The sequence below is a fragment of the Pangasianodon hypophthalmus genome, chromosome 18, assembly GCF_027358585.1.
Source record: "Pangasianodon hypophthalmus isolate fPanHyp1 chromosome 18, fPanHyp1.pri, whole genome shotgun sequence".
Classification (NCBI taxonomy): Eukaryota; Metazoa; Chordata; class Actinopteri; order Siluriformes; family Pangasiidae; genus Pangasianodon; species Pangasianodon hypophthalmus.
The window spans coordinates 8,227,194-8,250,588 of NC_069727.1; the positions used below are offsets into that span (position 1 = coordinate 8,227,194).

Below are 23,395 nucleotides of genomic sequence, written 5' to 3' on the forward strand. Positions count from 1 at the left end.
GGTGCTTTGTTAGGTGCTTTCATGACTACTCTGCACTTAAAGCTGATAGAGATAAAGTTCTGGGAATAGCCAGTGTTTGAGAAATTATATATTTTTTTTATTTGCAGCGATTATTTGTCATGGTTGGTCTATGTGTATTTTCATATGCAGACGAGTCCTAGATGCTGCCAAAAGGAACAACCAGACGGGGCACTTCCTGTGGGTTGGGTCAGACAGTTGGGGTTCCAAGATCTCACCAGTGATCCAGCAGGAGCAGGTGGCTGAGGGTGCAATCACCATCTTGCCAAAACGAGCTTCAGTAGATGGTATTGCTGTTATTATGTTTTTTTTTATTATGTTTTTTTTTGTCTGTTACTACTGTAGGAATCTTTGTTCAAAGGTTTCATAGGTTCCTACAGCCTCAAGTCTCAAATCTCTTTTTCCCTTAATGGTCAAGGACAATCCCAGTTCTGGTTGTCATGGACATCAGCTATACAAAATAATCATACCTTTTCTCCCATTGGATTAAAACTAGCTTGAAAAAAGGCAGATTTTTTTTTTCTTTTGTTGACCTTGATGAGTCAGACACATTTTGTCTAAGATTTTTAAATCATCATCACAGTTATGACTACTGGTCTACCTACATTAGAAAATAGTGATAAACTGATCAACAAGGTATTTAAAAAAGTATATATATATATATATATATATATATATATATATATATATATATGTGTGTGTGTGTGTAAAACTATAGAGTGCTTGAAGTTATATAGTGTGGTTGAACTTGGTAGATGGTAGTGTCCTTCTTATTGAAAATACATTATTCTCCTCTAGATCATTGGAAATTTCTTTTCTCAGAGCCCACTGGGGCTACTCAAAACAATACATTGTTCATTTGGCCAAAACATTTTTTTAGGTAGAGCATGATTCCAAACATTAACCTATTTGCTGCATTAATGAGTCATGAAACTGCTTTGTTTATATGCCCCTCACCTTCCTGCAGTGATAACCTTGCATAATAAACGATCAGCACTCTGGTTACAGACTGTAAAGTGGAAAACCTTCCGCTATTTTCTGTATGTTTAAATATATTTCTGAATATTTTTGGACATACTGGTTGAATTCTTTTTAATACCTTTACAAATATAGTGCTTAGGTGTGCACAAGTCTGGTATACCTAAAGTTGGTAATTACCAGGTTGGCTGAGGAAAGAAACTCCAGATTATAAAGATAGAGAGATATGACAAACATCCTCAGAGTACAGTTGAGGAACCATTAATATCCTCCTGAATAGAGAAAGATTTGCCACAGATTCTTATCGCTAAAAGCAAAAATGTAATACAGGGTGTCCCGAAAGTCTCCATACATAAGGGAAAATAACACTTTTTTAGCAAAATTTCTTCCAAAATTTTTCATACTTAGTTTATATTATATATATTTTTTTTCAGATAGCTTTTAACATAAGAAAAATGTCTTTGACAAAAGAAGAAGAAATTGAAATCATTCTCATGGCTGGATCGGGAAGCTGTTGCAAGGTTGCGATGGACTTTATCAGGAAACATGGCAAGCACATCACACACGACACTATTGCCAAACTTATTAACAAATTCAAAAAGAATGGAAGTGTTGCGGACTGACGAAGGCACAACCGCCGTGATGCTGGTATACATAGTCCCCAGTGTATGGAGACTTTTGGGACACTCTTTATATGAAGTATTATATAAAGTACTATAGTATATTTACCCATAATTACTGTAGTTTTAATAGTTTATCGCTGTATGTTTTCAGTAATATACTGTAAATTTACAAGAAAGTATAATCCAGTACAATCCAATTGTCCAACATTTTCATCCAAAGCACTTACAACTGAGACAGGAAGCAACTCAGCAGCTGAAGTTTAAAGGTCTTGCTCATGGACCCAACCACAGCATCTTGGTGTTGGGATTTGAACTGAACTGACAACCGTCACAAATGTTTTTACTAATATATTCAGTGGATATGTTACTATCCAGTTAGTACAATGGCAGGTTGTGTGTTGTAAAAAAAAAAAAAAAAATGAAACCACAATAAATCGGGTCAGAATCTTTTCTACCTTTATTGTGAAATTCCAACCTATAAATTAAAGTGAAAAACAATAAGAATCATTTTAGGGAAAAAAATGTGCAATAAACTGGTTGCATTAGTGTGCACACCCCTAAACTAATACTTAGTTGAAGAACCTTTAGATTTTATCATGGCATTCAATCTTTCTGGGTAAGAGTCAATCAGTTTGGCACATCTTGACTTAGCATTATTTTGCCATTCGTCCTTGCAAAAGCATTCTAACTCTGTCAGATTGGCTGGGCATCTCCTGTGCACAGCCCTCTTCAAGTCACCCCACAGATTTTCAATTGAATTTAGATCTAGACTTCTAAAACCTTGATCTTGTTTTGGTGAAGCCATTCCTTTGTTGATTTGGAGGTGTCCTCCAGATCGTTGTCATGCTGAAAGGTGAAATTTCTCTTCATCTTAAGTGTTTTAACAGAAGCCTTAAGGTTTTGAGCCAAAATTGACGAGTATTTGGAGCTATACAATATGAACAGAATCATGATCATTCTCACATTAAGAGAAAATCAGATAAGATATTAATTGCTTTAAATAGTTATCTATCACTCAAACATTGAACCTATTCAAATTTTGTAACATTATTATGAATTTAAAGTTCTCTAATATCGTAGAGAGACCTTCAAGCAGTGAGAATGCGACTCTGTGTGGGAGAAAGTTTGTGTGTTTGCCCATAACCTAAATTACCAACATAACATGATTTCACAGTCAACTGTAAATCAATCTATACAGTTTATTCAGTGTTAGTGTTTAACTGATAGGAGACTGGGCAACTTTCCAATCTCCCCTTGCTATCTGGGATGGAATGGTTTTGTACCAAACTGATGGAAAGGTTCAGATTCACAGGTTCACAAACACTATATGAATGTCATGTACATACAAAAGCATCTTGACTTAGATAGTGGCAATGTTTGAAAATACAGGGCAAGCAAGGACTTAAGTCATGTGAATTTTACTTACTGGTGTAGACGTAACATGAGTTTAGTGTGTAGATTGATGTCAAAATTGCACATATTGCTTTTTATACCTTACAATTATCTATGGCTCGCATGGGCAGTTTGCTAAGGGCAGATGCCTGTCACAATTATCTGCTCTTCAGACAACATCTTCCACAACATCCTGACCACTTCTTTAGACAAAATGTGATCTGCTTTATCAGCTTGCATTTAGTATTGCCTGATAGTGTGCTTTTTATCCTCAAAGTAATTGCTTGCTTTAAAAGGGAGTGATGATTATGCAAATAAAAAAAGAAAAACTGGGAAAAAATCCAACAGCTCTACTCAAAAAACCTCTCAGTCTCAGAGGTTTGATTTGCACATAGATATTTTCAGTAATCTAAAAGGGCTGGGTAGAAAATTAAGTTGAGCACTACCCTGTATATCTATTGACATCTGGTTTGGACTTACATAGTCAGCTTAAGTTACCAATTCTGAATATCGCTTATGTTTAGAAGACAAGAAGACATGTTCAATTTAATACATCATTCATTCATTTTCAGTAACTGCTTTATCCTGGTCAGGACGACCGTGTGATCTGGAGTCTATATGGTTAACACTGGATGGGATGCCAGTCTCTGACTAGGGCATCATGCACACACACACACACACACACACATGCACGCATATACTTACCTTCTACTTTAAAAGCAACACCTATACAACTGCTCATGCAGTTATCCAATCATTCATCATGTGGCAGCATCGCAATGCATAAAATCATGCAGATACAGGTCAAGAGCTTCAGTTAATGCTCACATCAAACATCAGAATGAGGAAAGTGTGATCTCTGTGACTTTAACCGTGACATGGATATTGGTACCAGATGGGCTGGTTTGAGTATTTCAGAATCTGTTGATCTCCTGGGATTTCTACACATAATACTCTCTAGAGTTTGCACAGAATGGTGTGTGTAATGGTCCTATTCACAAAACCTGAATAGGATTTGTGTTTTATGCATTGTGCTGCTGCCACATGAATTATTGGAAAACTGCATAAATGAGCAGGTGTGTAGGTGTTCCTATTAAAGTGGACGGTGAGTGTACATTTGCACACTCAATAACACCTGAGGCAATTTAGAGTCATCAATCTACATACCATGGAGGTGGGAAGCCTGAGAAACTCCAAGACAGTAACCCAAGCACAGGTCAAACTGAGGACCCAGGAGCTGTCTGGCATCATGCTGACCATGTCAATAAAACAGCTCATAGTATGTTTGGGAATAAGACTAATCATAAAAAAGACAGTTGTCTTAATTTTAAACAAAGAGTATGAAAGTACTATAATGTTCATCTTATGTTACACAAATGGCAAGACTTTGCAGATTATTTTAATGAGCAGGCTAAATAGCCAGAATAATTAGGTGTAATTTAATTTAGTCTGAACACAAAAAGGGCACAACAGTCTAAAAAACAAACTAAGTTATGTTTATTTAATTTGTAGTTCATGTATAGTATTCGTAGAGGAATGTGTAGGGAGCAATAAATGTTCTCTCAGATTAGAAACAGGCTCTTATCCCAAAGATTACGTGTTCAGATTATGTTCAGTTTACTTGAGTTTATTTAGTGATATTATGTATTGTACTTTAAAGTAACCACCCATTTTCGTTTTCTTCCCACAGCCTTTGATCGCTACTTCCGAAGCCGCTCGCTTTCCAATAACAGGAGAAATGTGTGGTTTGCTGAATTTTGGGAGGAAAACTTCAACTGCAAATTGGGCATGCATGGCAAGCGGCTGGGAAGCCCCAAAAAGTGCACAGGTAAGCAACAGAGATCCACACCACTGAGAAAGGCGTTCTCATACTCAGAGTTTCTGTGTCTATTAACAGTCTCGTATTAGCACTGACAGCTGTACAATACTGCTGAGGTCACGCCATCTGCATTTTGGAATTTTGGTGAGAAGAAGGATCCTGACATTCTTTTCAATTCAATTCAATTTTATTTGTACAGCGCTTTTAACAATGGACATTGTCACAAAGCAGCTTTACAGAAATACATACTGTAAATTCAGGATATAAATTTATCCCTAATGAGCAAACCACAGGCAACGGTGTCAAGAAAAACTCTCTGAGACGATATGAGGAAGAAACCTCAAACGGAACCAGATTCAGAAGGGAACCCATCCTCGTCTGGGTGACAACAAATAGTGCAACTATAAATAACTCCCTTCTATAATTGTGTACTACATGGTAAAAAAAAGTGCAACTGTGTAACCAGAAAATTCATTCTAGTTTAGTGTATTTTGTTGAAAATATCAACCTGTTCACTGATGGAGACTTGAGTGCAAAACTGTTCATGGCAAACTGCAGTCCTAAAGCTATCATAGTAATTGTAGTCCTAAGCTATCGTAGCAAAACTGTTTGTATCAATTGCAGTCCAAAGCCATCTTCAGGGTTTCTGTGTGGTACCATCCACAGTAATCTCATGTATCTTTAGGCTGTTCATATGGGGATATCCTCAGCAGCAGTGAATGGTTTCCATGAGATGAGAGCTACAATCAGAAGTAGGGTACCAGGCTGGATCAGGCAGGTCCGGAGAGCAGAAGGGGTCAGGATCACTGATATCTCAGGAATTCTTTCAGCTTCATTAAACACACCCTACTGAAAAAAGGTCTGACCCCTAGAAAGCTTGAACAAAATCAGTCTACTGTACCAAAAACAATATACACTATCTGGCCTTTATAGTGTTACAACTGAGCCTGTATATTTGCTCATTGCATAGAAAAGTCCATAATATGCTGATAAATCAAAATGAAATTATATCCATTTTTAAATCATATTACATTGTTCTCAACAAACTGCTTAGAATGCCTTGCCATGACATTCATGCTTTTTTACAATTGGCCATGGGATGGCCAAATTCTCGAAATGGCCATTTAGTTCTATATACATATGCAACATATTAAACTTGAATGAAGTATTGCAATCAAATTGTTTACTGCAGGGGCTCTCGAGTAGAGCAACAGAAAAGTGATCACCCTATCTTCACAAGTTCAAATCCCGACCATGCCACAGCCATCCATGACCGGGAGTCCGAGAGAGCTAAATTGGCTGTGGGAGAGGTGGCATACTCTCTCCCCTATCAATCACAACAACACTAGCCAATCGTGGGTGTCTGTGAGCTCATGCTTGCAGGAGGGGGTGGATAATGATTTCCTCTGAAAGTGTTACATTGCACCATGATGCAGCGTGTGCAGGAGTTTGAAAAGATGTGCTCGGCAGCTTCATGTATCTCAGAGGAAGCACGTGAGAGCCTTCACCAGCCCTGGTTGGTAGCTGCTGTGTGATGGGGGGAGCTGACTGAAGGGAGAGAATTGGCCAAGATTTAATTAGGGAGAAAATGGGGGGAAAATTGTTTACTGCAAATTTATTGACAATGACATTGATTTACAATGATGGTATGTCGAAATCTTCCATAAAGCCAATGCACAATATTTCTGCTTTAAAAAGCTATAAAATGTTCAAATCTCATAGCTTCTAGCTAACAGGATTCTTGAAGAGGATGTCCACGGGTACTTATGACATGATTTCTATGCTTTCGTACTCTAGGCATTCGGGTCTATAATGTGCCGCTGTTAAAATCCATTAAGAAATGAAATCAAATTGTTTTAGTAAATTCCACTAGATTCATGAAGAGCACTTCTGCTAGCCATCGATGGCATAATTTTCATGTTTTCCTACTATAGCAATTTAGAATAATGCCTCCATAAAGCCTAGTCAATATAATTTTTTTTAAAACCTATAAAATGTTACAATCAAATTGTTTTCTGCAAAACTAACTAGATTCTTCAAAATCACTTTTCTTTGTACATATGGAATCACTTTCATGTTTATTTACTATACATACATACACACACACATATATATATATATATATATATATATATATATATATATATATACTATAATAATAATAATCATCATGATCATGATCATCACAATAACCATAATAATCATAATAGTAATAATTGGATGGCAATTTCATGTATACTGTAAGGCCATAATTCACAATATTATTTTTAAGAACTAATACAACATTAATATCAAATTGTCCTGAAACTCTTGAATTCTTGCACACCTTCAAAGTTACACCTTTTGTTTCACTGTAACAGGTTGAAATGATTGGCCAATGGCAAATAATAACAACTCCTCATTTCACAAGATTCTTTTTTATTTTATTTATTTTTAAGAATCTATAAAGAGACCCCTAGAAATTGTTTGCTGCAGTCTCTACTATAACAACACCTTACCAGATACCCGTGACATGTCTTGCAAACTACACAATTTTTCAAATGAAAAGATTCCCCTTTAAAAACATGTGAAGGTCAAGTTGTTTGCAGCAAATCGTAGTTTTGTTGTAATTTTTTTTGCTTTTTATTTTTAATGGAGGATGGCAAGATCCTCATAAATGACCTTTCTATTATTTTGATTGATTAAACTTTGATTCCTTTGTTTTCTGTAGAATCCACTGGATTCTTGAGGAACCATCCATAGACTGCAGAACGCTTTTTAGTGATGCTATTTGGAATAATGGGATTGCAAAATTCTCTAAACAGAGCTATTCAAATTTGTATGTATTTTACCCATAAAATAATTTGCATAAAATAAATGTTCCGTAAAATAATTGCATCAATTTGTTTCCAGGTCACTGCACGACATCCAGACTAGCTTCCCTGGTGTTTGTGTAACATCACATTTTCACTAGGGATGTTGAATTTTGGCCCACTGTAGAATCTTCGTCTCAGTCCTTTTCCTCAAAATTTCCTGTCTGACTCCATTGCATAAAACTGCTGCAATGCTTAGTTGCTGCTTGACTGCTGTATCTGCTCAGCGGGTTTTCTGAGGAGAAATTGAGGTCCTTCTTGGTGATGCATTCAAGACAGCATTTATTGAGTGATCTTAATTGTTGTGGTCAAACTGTCATATATACACAGCTCATTTGTTCCACATGTTGAATATGTTGCTTGCAGTGACTCTGTGGTTGGGTCAGTAGTGTACCAACAACACCTCCACAGTGAAGACCTGAAAATATCAGGCATGACTGAATTCATCTCATGTTTGCTAAGCCAAGTGTAGCGTCCAGAATGCTAATCAGCTGATCTAGGTGAATGAGGACTGGTTTTGAAACACTGCTGCCTTGCTTGAACGATTTCTTGTAGTGAATGAATTCTGCAGATTGGCCCAGGGTTTTCTGCTCTGTTTCCTGATTTTGTTTGAATGCTTTTCTATTAGACAAAATAACGCACAAAGTATACTGCACAAAACACAAAATATAATATATTTAGGAAATCCACTATTTTATATACAGTATATTCACATATTTATCAGTTTTAACCATGGATATGTAATTAATTAACTGTGCATCCAATTAATGTGAAATTTAGTTCTTTAGGCTGTAAAACTGATATTTAAGTGCTTTATTAGAATTATTGTTACATGGGTCCCTGGAGAACTAGTGGTTAGGCCACGGTGCTCTCACTGCTGCGGCCCAGGTTCGATTCCTGGCCAGGTAACCGACCCCAGCCACTGGGGTTGCGTGCAACAGTGCACTCTCAGTGCCGGGCCCAAGCCCGGATAAAATTGAGGAGGGTTGCCAAATCATATATGCGGACCAATGATCCACTGTGGCAACCCCTAATGGGAGCAGCCGAAAGAGGACCAACATCAACATTAGAATTATTGTTACATAGTGAATGGTTACTAAAAACATTACAGAAAATAGGATTTTGGGAGGAAATACCTGAAAATGACCTGAATAGGATTTGTGTCTATTAGTTCCACTTGTAATTAATTCGTCTTCTGCCCGTTGGATGGTTCATTGGATGTGGCATGGCAGCTGTCAGGTCAGACCAGATACTGAACTACACCTCCCAAAACACACACACACACACACACACACACACACACACACACTTTGTCAGGTTCACAGTCACCAGACTTCTAATCATGCACACCTGTCACCAGTCACACCTAGCACTACATATAGGACTCTCAGACTCACACTTGCTATGAAGTAATGCTCAGAGTGCTTGTACCTGACTTTATCAAGCTGTTTCTTCTATGTGTTGATATTCTGATTTTTGGAGTTTCCCTGATATTGTTGTTTGCTGATTGCCTGACCTCTGCCTGTATATCGTTTACGTCTTTGCCTCACATTTTGGATTTGTATGGCAGTTCCTTTAATAAAACGCTAAACTTGCATTTGCGTCAGCCTCCACTTCATGATGTCATCAGGTCATATTCAGAATGGTTTGTTTTATTTGCTGGTTCTTCATTTGTTTTGTTTTTATTTATTATTATTTTTAAGAAGGAAAAAAACAAACCAATCTAATAACCTGGCTTTGGTCCTGTTTGCAGTGCTGTCTCCTGGTTGTCAGCTGACGATGAGGCACATGGTGGTGATGCTGGTCACTGAGGTTGTGGAATTCTGTTTTAATTTGGAAAAACCAGTAGTATTAAATCATTGTTTTTTAATAATCAAAAAATGTCCTAACTATATACTGTATAACAACCATATCAATATATTTATTTAGATCTTCCACAATAAAGGTTCGGATAAGAATCAAACTCTATGTGTAAAAGATTACATTTTTATAACTTCAGTGTTTCCCATTGAAATAAACTGATGATTTCTCACTTAATTCAAATGCTTACTGTTAGCTTTAATGTTCTCTGCCATTTGAAAGAAAATGACTTCTTGAAAGAAGTGATGTATATTCTGTGCTTATTGCTCTTTTGTGACTCCTAACAAATGAAATGCTGAGGTAAGGTGCATCTAAAAAATAGAATTCTGTGCAGCACTTATGTCTTATAAATCAATTTCATCAATCAATTGATGAATATAAATCAATTTTAAAGATTAGTTCAGTCTTTATTGTGGGGGAAATAGTACTTCCTACAAATATTTCCTACGTTAATCTACTTGTATATAAAATCTATCTAGCTAAAATCTTTGTATTTTGTATTTGTATTTTATGGTATACTGTGTGTCAGGGCAGTGGCGTGTATAGGCGGCAGTGGCTCAGGGGTTATGTGACAGTTTTTCTTCATTGTCAAATCAACTTTGCCAAATCTGACCAAGCAGTTGTCTCCATTCTTTATGCAAAGGTCTTCAGATGATATGGAGGCTATCCCCCAATACTGTATATTTTTTCAGCTGTTTGAATATTTTGGTAAGCCACTCTGTGTTGGATGATTACATGTAAATGAAAAGGTAAATGATTCTCAAACCTTTTTGTTCTGTGGTACATTCTTCCTTTAAAGGACCAAAGTGTCTGTGTTGGTAGGTTGTTAAAAAGTCATCAGCTCTGAAATCTAACTCTCTTTCTTGATTTCTTGGGTCCTGCTGTCTTTAGTGAAGTTTTGAAAATAAAGCATCATGTTTGATTTTTATTTCAGCATATTTAAGTAAACTACGGTGTTTTTCTTGCATTTATTGCACTTGAGCATGTGACCGAATCATGTGATGTGGTTTGTAGTCTGTGATGCTGTTGGGAAATGGAGTTGGATACGGTTGTTTTGGGTAGTGGAGTTCGAGGAAGAAGCTGTCCCCAGTAGCAGTTAGCATTTCTTTAATATCATTAAAGTACTTCTCCACATTTTTGAACTGCATGGGCTGGAGAACAGTACAGCTGAACATCTCATCCAGTTCTGTCTTTGAATAATCAGATGGCTAGAAGACAAATATATGCATAGACATTGTGTAATGACTGAGTGCACTGGCAGGCATGGCTTTGGTATCATGTTTAAACATTTGTTATGTGTTTAAAAAAGCATTTTTAATAGGTCTCTTTGCATTCTTCATTACATGGCTGTGTCAGTGGTGCAGAATGGGGTGACTGAAGTCTTCTTCCTTGGAGACTTTTCCTGTTACAATGTTGAATGTCTGTTTGAGGACTATAGAAATATTACATACATTCATGTACTGGATGTCCATAAAATTTGCAATGAACAGAAACAGAACAGAGTAGTGTAGTCACATGTCACTTATGTTGCCATGGGGGGGAAAAAAGGGAGGGGGGGGTTCACCCTTGGTTTGGTTTCTCACCTCTCGGCTCCTATACATAGAAGGGTCCTGAGCTGTATCTTTTTTTTTTTTCCCTCCATTTTTGATTTGGATGCTCCCCATTGCCTCAAGATGCTGCCCTGTCCTCTTTTGATCTTTTGTGAAAAATGACAATGCTTCTCTTTGAACCAGAGCATTACCACTTTATGAAGAAAGAATTCTGTTTAAGAATTTTATCTGGTGAGTTTTTTCTTCTATCATCAGCTGGAGACTGAGATTTGATGATTTATCTCCTTCTGTCTTTGTCTCCAGGAGGTTGACTTCAGAACCCCAGGAGCTTTATCTCTGCAACCTGACTCAACTGCAGATTTCTTCAGTTTCTGCTCTTGGGAGCATGATTAGAAGCTGCTCACTTATTTTTTTGGTCTTCTCCTCTTACAGCTCACCGTTTCAACTATGTTTTGTGGTGTAGCCATTTTTTTTTTTTCCTCAGAAGGATAAGTGAAGCCTTACTATTTATTACGACATCTACTTCTACTGGTCAGTGACCAAATGAGGCATACTTTGAGAATTTTAAAAAGGAATAGTGCCTTGCACAAGTTTTTACCCACTTGGTCTTTGTGACCGAGTAAGGATACTTCAAACAGAAAATAAAATTAAATACAAAACATCAGCTAAACCATGTCAGTACTGGACTAATTAGAAAAACCCACCTTTTATTTCCCTTGGATCCATCAGTCTTATTTCAATAAAATGATGAATGAAAGGATATAAAAATTCTAAAAGATCCCTTTCACTTAAAAAAAAAAAAAAAACACTCTTAACTGAGGGATAAAGTGTAATCTGACCCCCCCTTCAGCCACTCAAGTAGGTGGTACCAAGCTTAATTGTCATAGCAACCGTTGACCTCTGAACTATTGTTTTTACAGTGGCTTTTATCAAAAACACTGACTTTAATGGCTTTACAGTAAAAACATTTAAACTATAGCAAATGGTGAAAATTAAACCTTTACTACATCAAAAACACAAAGCAGCTGAATTGTTGAATACAAACTATTTTAATTTTTAAAAAAATATGTTTAATAGTATTATGATTTTCTAATAGCCAAAAATGAAAGAAACAAGTGTTTGATATAAATAAAATTAATAATCATAACACTTTTAACAATAACAAATATAAATATTGTCAAAAAACGGTTTAAATCAGATTATGGATATATTTCAGCTTTTCATAAACAGTTTATTAAACAAGATTGTTTTATGATACAAAAACACATTTAATAGAGTAAACCATATTTGAATGTTAATGTATTTGGGTAAAATCCAAAACAACTGTTGATTGGAAAATCAAAAATGATGACAATGAAGGGCACATCATTAGTCCTGGGATTATTTCTGATTAGAGATATAAATGGATTATATTTAGGATTATAGAAATTATCACAAAAACAGAATAGTATATCATACAGTTGGTTTTTATTTTTTTTAATTGAATATGAAATTTGTTCAGAAATTCCCAGTCACTACATTAAAACAAAACAAAACAAAACAAAACATAAAAAAAAAACAAAAAAACAATCAGCACTGCCAGGGCATGAATTCAAGAATCTAATTTTGAAGATAATTTGATCTGAATCATTTAGTTCTGAGAAAAGAGGACTATTGTGATTTGAGTTGCCTTCATGCAGAAATTTGCTATTCCATCATTCCAAATTTATATAGTAAAAAAACCACGAAGTGCAGGCCATGAGTACCTGGGAGGGTGTTGTATGGGAAACAGGGTGTATGTATGCAGCTTGTGGAAAACAATTTGACTGAATTTTTCCCTTGAGTTTTCATTGTTGCACATATAAAACGGAATGGCCAATTTGGTCATATCTTCATATTATTGTTCTCAAATCCCATAATACAAAGTAATGAAAATCATCCCATGAGGACCTAGGGTGGCTGGCTTCAAGAATCATGTGGCAATTGCTCATAACTATTTGATCTGAAAGGTTTATTTGTTTTAAGAAATGAGGAATATGCAATATAGACAAAATATTTAATATACATAAACCTTGAGGAAACACTGTACAAAAGATAAGTGGGCTGTCATTTGGTAGTGTGATAATGCAGTATGCAGTGAACGGTTATATGGCAATATAAATAAAGTGCAGTAAGTTTGTGTCATATGAGAGTGGTGAGAGAAGGAGTGGGACTGCCCATGATGGTATGAGCTCTAGGTGCAAGTGCAGGTCACATGCTAATGGTAATGTACAGTGGCTACTGGCAGTTCAGCCTGAACCACATGGTGCAAGCCACAAAAAGTATAAGACCCTGTGAGCAGCGTGGCAGTCTCTAGTCACTAGTCATTTGCCATGCACATAAAATCATATGTTCCTGCACAGCTATAAAACAGAAAAAAAGACAAAATGTAGGCTACTTTATAAAAGAACTTCCTTAGGAATGATTTAGTTGTTACAAGGTATAGACCTAAATTGCTTTAAAATCTAATTAAATTTCAACTTATTGATGAGGAAAAAAATAACTACATGAAGATAATTCAGAAGTATACATACTTTCACATTTTTCAGAACAGGTATTTTTCACCTCATAAGCAGCTTTTGAAATGTGTGGTGGGTGATGATTACAAGGCGACATAAAAATATGAAACCAGTTTGATCATTGTAAAACAGGTTTCCATGACAACCCTGCTGTAAACAGACTAGGGAAATAACTGAATACCAATACATTATTTGGACTGAAGAAAAAATTGCATTCTAAATGAATATGAATTTGAAATTTTGTTAGTTTTTTTTTTTTTTTTGAGATACCAGAAAGATAGAGATTAGGTTTGTGCATCAAGATCCAGCAGGACAGAACAAAAGAAGTCATGCAAGCATGAGGTTTTTACTTTATGGTTTAGTGTGAAACTTTAAAAATGTTTGCTGAAGCTCATGGGGAGGTTCGCCAGGTTTCAGCAAAATTTCCACTCCGACTACATCTCAAAACTGCACAAAGTCTTGCAACGAACTCAAAATGTTTAGGCATTGGAAAAGTTAGACACATTTTTCTTTTTATTCTCAGTTTTTTGGGGGAACAAGTTAAAAGAGGTTTGCATTTCTGAATTGTAGTTTACATCTCCAATACATTGACATTATACGTGGAACCTGGGCAGAGGCGGGATTCAAACCCCCAACCCCGGAGGTGCATAGTAATCATGCTAACCATCAAGCCACCATGCCCCCCAATATACAACAATAAAGTCAAGTTCTGCAAGCGGCAAGCTACATTACCAGCTGGCCTTCAGTCTCCCTCAGCTTGACTAGCCAGCACAAGCTACTGTGCTCAGTGTGGATGAAAACGGCATCCCCAGCAAATACTGGCAGAAATCCTGGTGAACTCTACTACTGCCGTTAGTTCTCTCTGGGTAGTGCAGTAGTACAACAGCACACACTCTGCACCATCTTTCCGTAGGGATAGGACAGCTTCCACACCAAAATTGCTAGCAACTGTTTCAAGGATAAGGTCATTGTGATCACATGGATAACCTAGGACTGGAGCATAAGTAGATAACTGTTTCAACTTAAATGCTTCCTGGCACTCAGATGTCCACTGAAAATGATCACTATTTTGGTGAGTTCATGACGCATTTCGATCAAAGCAGCAAAATATTACATGAATAATCTTGAATAATCAATAGTACACAGCCAGGCCTACATGGGCCACTCTAGAACTTTTTGAGGGTCTGTGCTTATATTGTTTTCTGAAATTGTGTGTTCAGTGCCAGTTACCTGCTGGCTGAACAGGCAGCACTTAGCTGGTTTCAACTTTAAGTTGGTGTGGGGTAACTGGCTGAGCAGCCATGATATGGCAACCCTGGAGCAGAGAGAGTTAAGGGCCTTGCTCAAGGGCCCAACAGTGGCAGCTCGTCTGTGCTGGAGTTTGAACCACCAATTTTCTGCTTAGTAACCACTTTAATCAATGAGCCACCACTGCCCCTTTCCACTTGTAAAAGATGCTGAAGTATTGCAGTGACATCTTTACCCAGCACTATGTTGTTGTCTAGGTACACTAGGCAAATTCCCACTGCATCCAGGATGTGATCCATAAGCATTCAACTGATAAGCTGTGACTGATGACTTAATGAAAGGTGCAGATAAAAAGGGCTTGACTATATTGGCAACCTAGGGGTCCCCAGGTTCTTCACTTTTACTGATATCATTCCAAGGCTGTAGAGCTTGATGGGAACTTGATGGTTCTTTAGTGCGTAGAGACATAGAGTACTGTTCTTGCCATTAACAAGCAGTGTTTTAAAATAAACCCTTTAGTTGGGCCCAGCATGATGTCCCCCTTTACTGGCTCATAGAAACATGCATTCCCAGGTACAATGTGTTTTGAATCCAGATTCAAGAACAGGTTTGTGTGCTACGCATTACATCTACTTTGGGTCTATGCCCATGGACGATGGAAACTATGTACAAATATACTAGCAATAGCTCGTAGATAAGACAATTGGTTAAGTGGAATGAAGCTCAATGGCAGACATACACCAAGAATTTAGGCAACTGTTTGAATAGTGTTATGTAAAGTGGGCAAAACGTGGATCTACTTACTGAACTAATTATAACTAAACAACCATGCTAGCAATCAAGATCGTATAGAGAGATGCTTTATAGTCACTCTGTAATGGTGTCTCCTTGGTTGGTTCAGATTTGTGCAGTATCTTCAGTCTAGGCAGTTGTGGTTCCATGGAGATCGTAGAGACAGAGAGTCCTGGGACTCAGTGTTGCACAGATCAGCAGGGATTGCACTGAACATCTAGCTGTGGCATTAAGTCTGCTTGTCCAGAGATCATGAATGAATGAGACCTTGATGCAGGGTCATAATCAGAATCAATTTATTTTGCCAAGTACATGTACATGGAATTTTTCTTTGTACAATGGTGCAGACATACCAGGTATGCAGACATACCAGTTGTAATTATCACACAACAAATAACCTCTTTTTTAGTGTACTCTGCTGATATTTTGGTGATATAATACAATATTATCTTTCCCTTTAAAGTGAAAACATGACTCTGAAGCTGACGATCAGAGATCCAGGTGAATGGAAATCTAATAGGTTTATATGGAGGACTGATGAGGTAGGTCAGATTTCCTGCTGCTCCTCATTCAGTGCAGCTGATTTGTCAGTAGTTCAAAGGGAAGTCCTGAGGTGGAATTCCAATTCACACCCTCCCAACAAGGATTGCACTTTTTTTGGAGATTGTATCATGAAACAGGGGTGCTGTATATTGGTGGAACTTAAATCCTAAGAATGGTTTTGCAATTTGCAGTGGCTAGTCAATTTAAAACCAAACATGGCATAGTTGCAGGGGTATTTGTGCATTTCAAGGAAACAGAAGAATTACACTTCCATTAAGCATGCAGTTATCACACAACACAAAACAGTACATGAAAAAAGGAGGTTATGAGTGTGCTGAGGAAGTTTCTGAAGTGTTTGAAAGGAAAGTGCTGATATAATGCCAGATACCAGGATAGCTTTTTGTCCCATTTTCCCAAGTTGTCCTGGAGGGACAGTCTTGTGTTTTCTGGCTCTGCCCCGCTTGGAGCAGAGTGGCCTGGAGTCTTGTGTGTTGTAGATTGCTGACCATGCTAGTTGTCTGATATCTTGCAGATAACCTAAAGTGAGCTTCAAAGGGCAGTTTATGACCATATCAGGCATGCAGAAAATGGAGTTTATATAACCAAGAAGTGCCATTTAGTGCTCTAATACCAGAGTCCACATGGACACTCTGCTCTGTGGCACATTAGTCAAACTGACACTAACAGCTGCATGTCTTCTCATCTCATGTCTGTTATCAAGCTTGTATGCTCTTGCCAATGTGTCCAGTAGCTACTGTACATTATCGGCATCATCTGTGTTAGTAAACACTTCCACAACTATGCTATCTTGTTCTCCCTTGGAATGATCTGCATACACAATAGACACCTCATCCCTGAGTGCACGTAGCAGTTCACATGGCTTTTGCATTCTCTCTTTCAACTTGATACTACTTGATAGCAGAAGCATGTTCTGAGGGTGGCCCGTATACAGCCTCAACTTCCTCTATTTGGCATGTGTAGTTCCAATATGCAGATCTGGGGTTTTTGTGGACCACTTCCCCTGCAGGTCCAACTAAACAGAACATCACCTGGACAGGCATTATCTTGTCTGGACAATGGTTATGTTTAGCACAGCTGTCAAAGTGGTGAGTGGCATTTTCATTGTTGCTACCAAAATAAGATGACATAATGCTTATGTCTAGGCTGGGTGTCTGGATCCTGCATACTTGGAAGAAGACAGTGCACTCTCAGGATTACCCTAAATGAGCTAAGCCTCATAATGCCTACAACCATGGCACTGTGGTGACTGTGTGCACTGATTTTCTGTGGGCTGTGTGTCTTGAGTGAAAAACAGTGGAATTGGCATATGATATGGATAAGGTTGGTAAGCAGCTTTGACTGGCGTACTGTCAAAGACAAGAATGGCAATCATAAAAAAAAGGCTCAGAACCTAAAGACACAGGTTTTGTAGACAAGTGTGTGTTTGGATATGCTTTATACAGTCTGTGAACAGGAAGTGTGTGGAATTGAATAAAACTGGCACTTTGTCCCTCTTGTTAGCCCATAGCTAAACATCTGGTAAGCTCAGCTGCTACTTTATCTAAGTCTGTTTCTTTTTATGTTTTAAATATTCCAGTAGATTTGCACTGACTCACCAGAGTAGGTGAAATGCATCCAAGACAAGCCCCCAGTGTAATCTTTCCTGAATTGTGCCACTAGACAGTGGTTGGGGATGGCTCAGGGGAGCTTCCCTCGTGGAGAGCTCCAGGGCCAGAGCATGATTAAATATTCTCTGGGGTTATTCCCATATTTCTTTTCATTTCAGGAGGATGAGTCAAGAGAGAGTGATGTCGTGCTTGGAATTTTTTTCTAGTCATTTGCTAGAGGAAAAACAAAAACCAAAAGAAAAGGAGAGACACCTTCTCTTGGTGGCACACCAAGTTCAAGTTCACACTAACTTCAAGGGACAAAAGCATTATTGTGACAACCAATCTCCCCACCAGGGTGATGATAGTGATGTTGGTGAGGCTGTAAATACTAGGTGCCTCATGCCTTTTCAATCTTTATTCCATGACACATTATCCAGACAGTTTGTGTGTGTGAACTGGTTGCGCTACAGTGCCTCCTGAAGTCAGGAACTGCAGTTAGCAAGAGGCGGAGCTTGCTGACTGCTTCACACCCTCTGCAAGTCTAATTTTTTTGCAAATCATATTATCCCTACTGAAGTTTTGAGGGTAACCTATGCTATAGGGTAACCTATGGTAACCTATAACAGTAATCTCACTACACATCAATTGTCAATGTGTTCTAGTAATGCATGTTATACATTAGTAATGACTACAAGTAAACCTAAGTTGAACAACACATAAAATAACATCAAAGTTTTAGGAAGAACACTATGGATAAATGCACATCATTAATGGCATACTTCATTTCCACATATTTCTTTATTTATACATCAAATTCACGTCAAACAAGCACAAAGTGTCCTCAGTTGATATTCCTGTAAGGAGATTATTCTGTGGCTCCCTCAGGTTATGACATATTGTCCAGCAGAATATAAATGCCAAGAAATGACTACTGGTTATTTTTTTTCAGTAAATAAAAACAGGTCTAAAACAAAATATTTATTATAAAATTTTATACCACTTCCTCATTTTCTTTGCTTAATAGAATAATACAATTCACATTATATGATACAAACGCATAGTGGAGTGCTCCTCAAAGCTCCAGGGTTCAATCCTGAGCCCAGGTGACTGTCTGTGTGGCATTTACTCCAATGATTTAAAAAATGTTATTTGACGGATATAAGCTGATGTTCTATTGATTTATTTACCATTCCTAAATGTTGCACAATCATGGGGGAGCATGCTGTGTGCCCTGTTTAGTTCAGTAGAGCTATTATTGCAACTAGTGGTCAAAAATGGGAACAAATGGGAACAGCAATGCAAGCTAACATTGGCCCACTGGGGCAGGAATCACGATGCCCCATGCTCACTCTATGAACATTCTGTGTGGGGGAGGGGTAGCTAACAAGACAGTTAATGATATTACCTCTTCTGTGTTCGTCTCACACACTGCGGCAACGGGACCACATCTGCGGGATCAAACACACATGAATTAGAAAGGATATGATTAGCAAGTTTAATCTGTTATCTAGCTATCTATGTACCTAGCGAGGTTATTAATGTATCATTGGATTACAATTATCAGCAGCCAGAAACCATCATAACTGCACCAATTGATTTCATTTCATTACATTTGATTTCAATAAAGCTATGATAGAAAAATATACAGTACACATCTGAAAGATTGATGAGCTAACATTCAATAACAAATTAGGCAAATTGAACAGTGAGGTGGCAATATTGTATCAAAGATGTTTGGATTGAGGAACTAATGGTATTGTATTTTTTGTCTATTTGTTAGTGCTTTTAGACTTTTTAGACATCTTTCTGTTCTCTCACTGAAAAATGGTGTACATAGTTACTTCTTATTATGGGGTTACTCAAAATAATCACTAGATTGCAGCCTATAGCATTAAAGCATAATAGTCTCTCAGCATAATTTTGTTTGTGAATCTGTTGTTATTAATGTTGTGGTGCCCCAGCAAAATCTATGGGCATGAGCCACTCCTGACTGAAATATACTTTAAAAAGCAATAATATGGTGATATACCATGGTGGTATGTTGTTTAGTACAGTAATATACTATAGCATTATAGAATGTATATACTGTATGTGTGTGTATTTGGTTGCATACCATTTAGTACAGTACAGAATTGTTTTGGAGGTTTCTTTGGTGGTTTAAAGTGTACTGTAGTGTTTCATACTTTTGGATGTAGCTTCATACAAGTGTGCAGTGAAGTTTGCACATGGGCCATTTAGTTACACACACATAGTGAGGAGTAACTAAAGAGGTATGCACTACTCAGTGTTCTGAAAGCGGAGGCGTGTCTTAGTTACACGTAATTCTGACCTTATACTTGCATAGGAGAGACAGCATCCTAATCACAACCATTGCTAATCTTGAGGAACAAAATTTGTTTGGATAAAATTATGAGCTACAATTACGTACATATATAGACCTTAAGCCATTTATCTTGCGCAATAATAGCTTAAGTGAGAAGCAGTATTAAGTCCAGCAGCACTGTCTGACAGTTTGATGTCAAGCTGAAATGTATATTTTGGGCTGTAAAACCACTAAAAAAATTATGAAATGGTATTTGAGACCAATATTAAATACATAAATATGACATTTTACATGGAGGACATTGGAGGAAACAGCATCTTAATCAGAGATATTACTCATTTTGAGAACCAAATTTTTTATGGATAAAATTCTGAATTATACGTAATTAAAGTGAGCCATATATGAGGCTGAATGCTCAGTCAGTTATCATTTAAACAGTTTCAAGGCATATTTTCTTTATAGGAGAGTACATCAAATTAACAAAAACATTGGCATTGTTTTATTAATTCAACAACTCAAATTACTAATCACAAATTAAAACTGTGAAAAATAGCCTTCATCCAATAGACAGACTTTATGATTTTATGACCTTGATTTAGTGTATGTGTGCTTTATGAGTAACTATTGGCATGTGATAGAAAAAGAATTATATTAAATAATAGGATATACTGGATCAAGTGCTATTTTAAATCTGCTGAATAGTGAGGGTCTAAACCATATTGCTAAATTAAACCAAATTTGCAGTAATTAATGTGATAGTTACAACAAGGATTATTCATGCAGCAGTACGTATATTGTCAGTATAGTAGACACGTATAAGAGCATATCAACATGCACAGGCATGTAATACATGTATGGAGATACATGACTATATGTAATGAATGCACTTAGCTTATATCTCTGTTGGAAAGTTATACCTCTCACCTGTCCTTAAAAAATTAAATATTTTTAAACATACACTCTCCATCCACTTTATTAGTAAAACCTATAAACTCTAGAGACTGTTGTGTGTGAAAATCCCAGGAGATAAAACTTAAATTTGGAATAACTAAAGATTTGTTCATCACTATTACTCTACTGTAGTATTAATGAAAGCTTTTTTTTTTTTTAGTTTTGTTGTATATTGTTTTTGGAGTGGCTGAATGTATGAATGAATAAGAGAGAGAAAGAGAGAGAGGCATCTTATGGAAAAACTAGAGAGCAGATACGCTGAGTTTCTGCTCGACCCTACACAATATATATGAAATTACTTGGTGTCCTCCCCTGTTTTCTCATCCTTGAAAAGCAGGACCTCTTTACATGCAATCAAATCAGTTTAATTACAACTCTGCTATGCTCTGACATTACATTGACATCAGGGTCTGGTGTCTGTGCTACGCTGGCAGATTGTTTACCTTGTTAATGATGTGTAGGTCACGATCCCAACCACTTTCCGTTAATGGAGTCAGATGAGGGCACGGTACAATAGCACTCTTGACACGAGTGTATATTTGTGTGAGTGTCGGTTTTGTATTCATGTGTATGTGTGTGTGTGTGTGTGTGTGTGTGTGTGTGTGTGTGTGTGTTGGAACTAATTTGTACTCGTATCTGAGGAAGAAAAGATGCCATGAAAGTTTTATCCATTTAACAACATTTAGCAAGCCACTGTTAACAAACATTTACATGTCTTTGGAAACCTGACTTTTCATCTTATTCTTTGTCAAAAGGTGCATTAATTTTTACTTTAACTGTGCAGAAAGATAACATTTTCTGTATACTTATTCACTGTGTGTCCTGGATGGATTACGTTTCCTTGCAGAAAAGGGCAGGCCTCATTCAAATAGAATGTTTCCATAAATATTCCACTCGACAATTTTGCATGGTTGAGTTTTGGAGTGTCTCTGTGGAAAGAAAGACAAAGTGCATATCTCTTATGGGAAAACCTCTCTATTTACTTCTACCCATCTTTACTTACTGTGTGTGTGTGTGTGTGAAAAAATCTTATACACCAAGGATGAAGAATTATAAATAGATCTTCTTTAAAGACAGTTTTGCACCACCAAAGACTGACTAGCATATCACAGACTGTTAATGCAGCTATTTCAGATTAAAGATTCATTTTAGTCTTTAACCTCCTGGCAGAGGCTACCAGGTTTGGGGTTAACTTATCCTTAGCACAATTCATTATGCTGTCAATCTTCACAAAATCCCCTAGACCATAAGATACAAAATATTGCATAGAAGGGTGTGGTAGCTTCTTTTTAGGGTATGGTATCAGTGGTGCTCATGGCCAAAAGGTTTGATACTGACCTCATCTGTCAACAATACACAAAATTATAATTGTAATTCCAGAGTCATTTGGTGAAGCTCAAGTGCTGAAGTGCCTCTTTTCTATAAAACCTCTAAAACAGTTTGCTGAAGGCAGTGGCATCTAACAGATGATTTTCAAAAGGTGCAATACTGCAACTATGATCTTACTACAAATAATAGGTGGTATAGTTTTCTTTTCTAAGAGCTTCTCCCACTACGTCGGGGAATTTAAAATGGAACTTTAGGGGAACACTGTGTTGTCAGGATCAAATTCAGGATGCTACATCCTTGTACTCCATCAATGTGTAATTGACTTTCAGCATTGCTAGAAGTGAAATATAATAAATAATATGGTTTATTTTGAATGGCAGGGACTGCAGGAAGTCCTAATTTGTGGCTGAGCAGTCTATACTCATGCTGAATTATGGACATCAGTAAAGGCTGTTGATGGGTAACACAAGCTTTGAGATCAAGTCATTAGTGTTTCATCATCTGACAGAAGAGAGACTGCAAACAGTAAGTCTTAACTCAGTCTGAAAAACCTCAATAGACAAGTATAGATTTTTTTTCATACACTTAGTGATATCAGACTGTACTTCTGCAATGACAGATTTTTTTGCACTGGTTTTAAATTAGAATTCTTTTCTTTACAATATCACATCATGAGTCCCATATTTTTTTTCCTTGTGGGACTGGCTGAATATTACTACTCATTGATTTACATAGTAGGTACATGCTAATCTTGTGACACATGCACCACAGGTGACTGCATTCTGGACAATTGTCCTGTCAATTACTGTGACACAAAAACTACACACATGAATACAACCATCAGGAAGAGCCACATCACTGTAGGATGGCTTAACCTTACTGGAAGCTGCCCTTTATCCTCTAATAGCTCTCTGTTTGTTAATTTAGGACCTCAGTGCAAACTTTCATTGTTGTAACCAAATAACATAGT

The 23,395-nt window shown here is 37.1% G+C and overlaps 1 protein-coding gene and 1 long non-coding RNA gene across 5 annotated transcripts in view; one reads left to right on the forward strand and one right to left on the reverse strand.

Moving 5' to 3' along the window:
- The window catches only part of grm8a (glutamate receptor, metabotropic 8a), a 189,310-nt gene that overhangs the window by 113,726 nt on the left and 52,189 nt on the right, over positions 1–23,395 (forward strand). For all 3 annotated transcript variants that reach the window (XM_026923574.3, XM_026923578.3, XM_026923577.3), the window contains 2 exons: positions 151–305; positions 4,702–4,839. In XM_026923574.3, the coding sequence (XP_026779375.2) occupies positions 151–305; positions 4,702–4,839 (293 nt within the window). The remainder of the gene's footprint in view (positions 1–150; positions 306–4,701; positions 4,840–23,395) is intronic.
- LOC113532274 (uncharacterized) overlaps positions 12,277–23,395 on the reverse strand; it is a 47,364-nt gene continuing 36,245 nt past the window's right edge. Inside the window, exons 3-4 of one of the 2 annotated variants that reach the window (XR_008304667.1) lie at positions 21,540–22,025; positions 12,277–19,270 (exon numbers count right to left, since the gene is read on the reverse strand). This is a non-coding gene — a long non-coding RNA (uncharacterized LOC113532274). Of the gene's footprint in view, positions 22,026–23,395 lie in introns of both variants that reach the window. The other variant, XR_008304666.1, reaches the window with a different exon arrangement.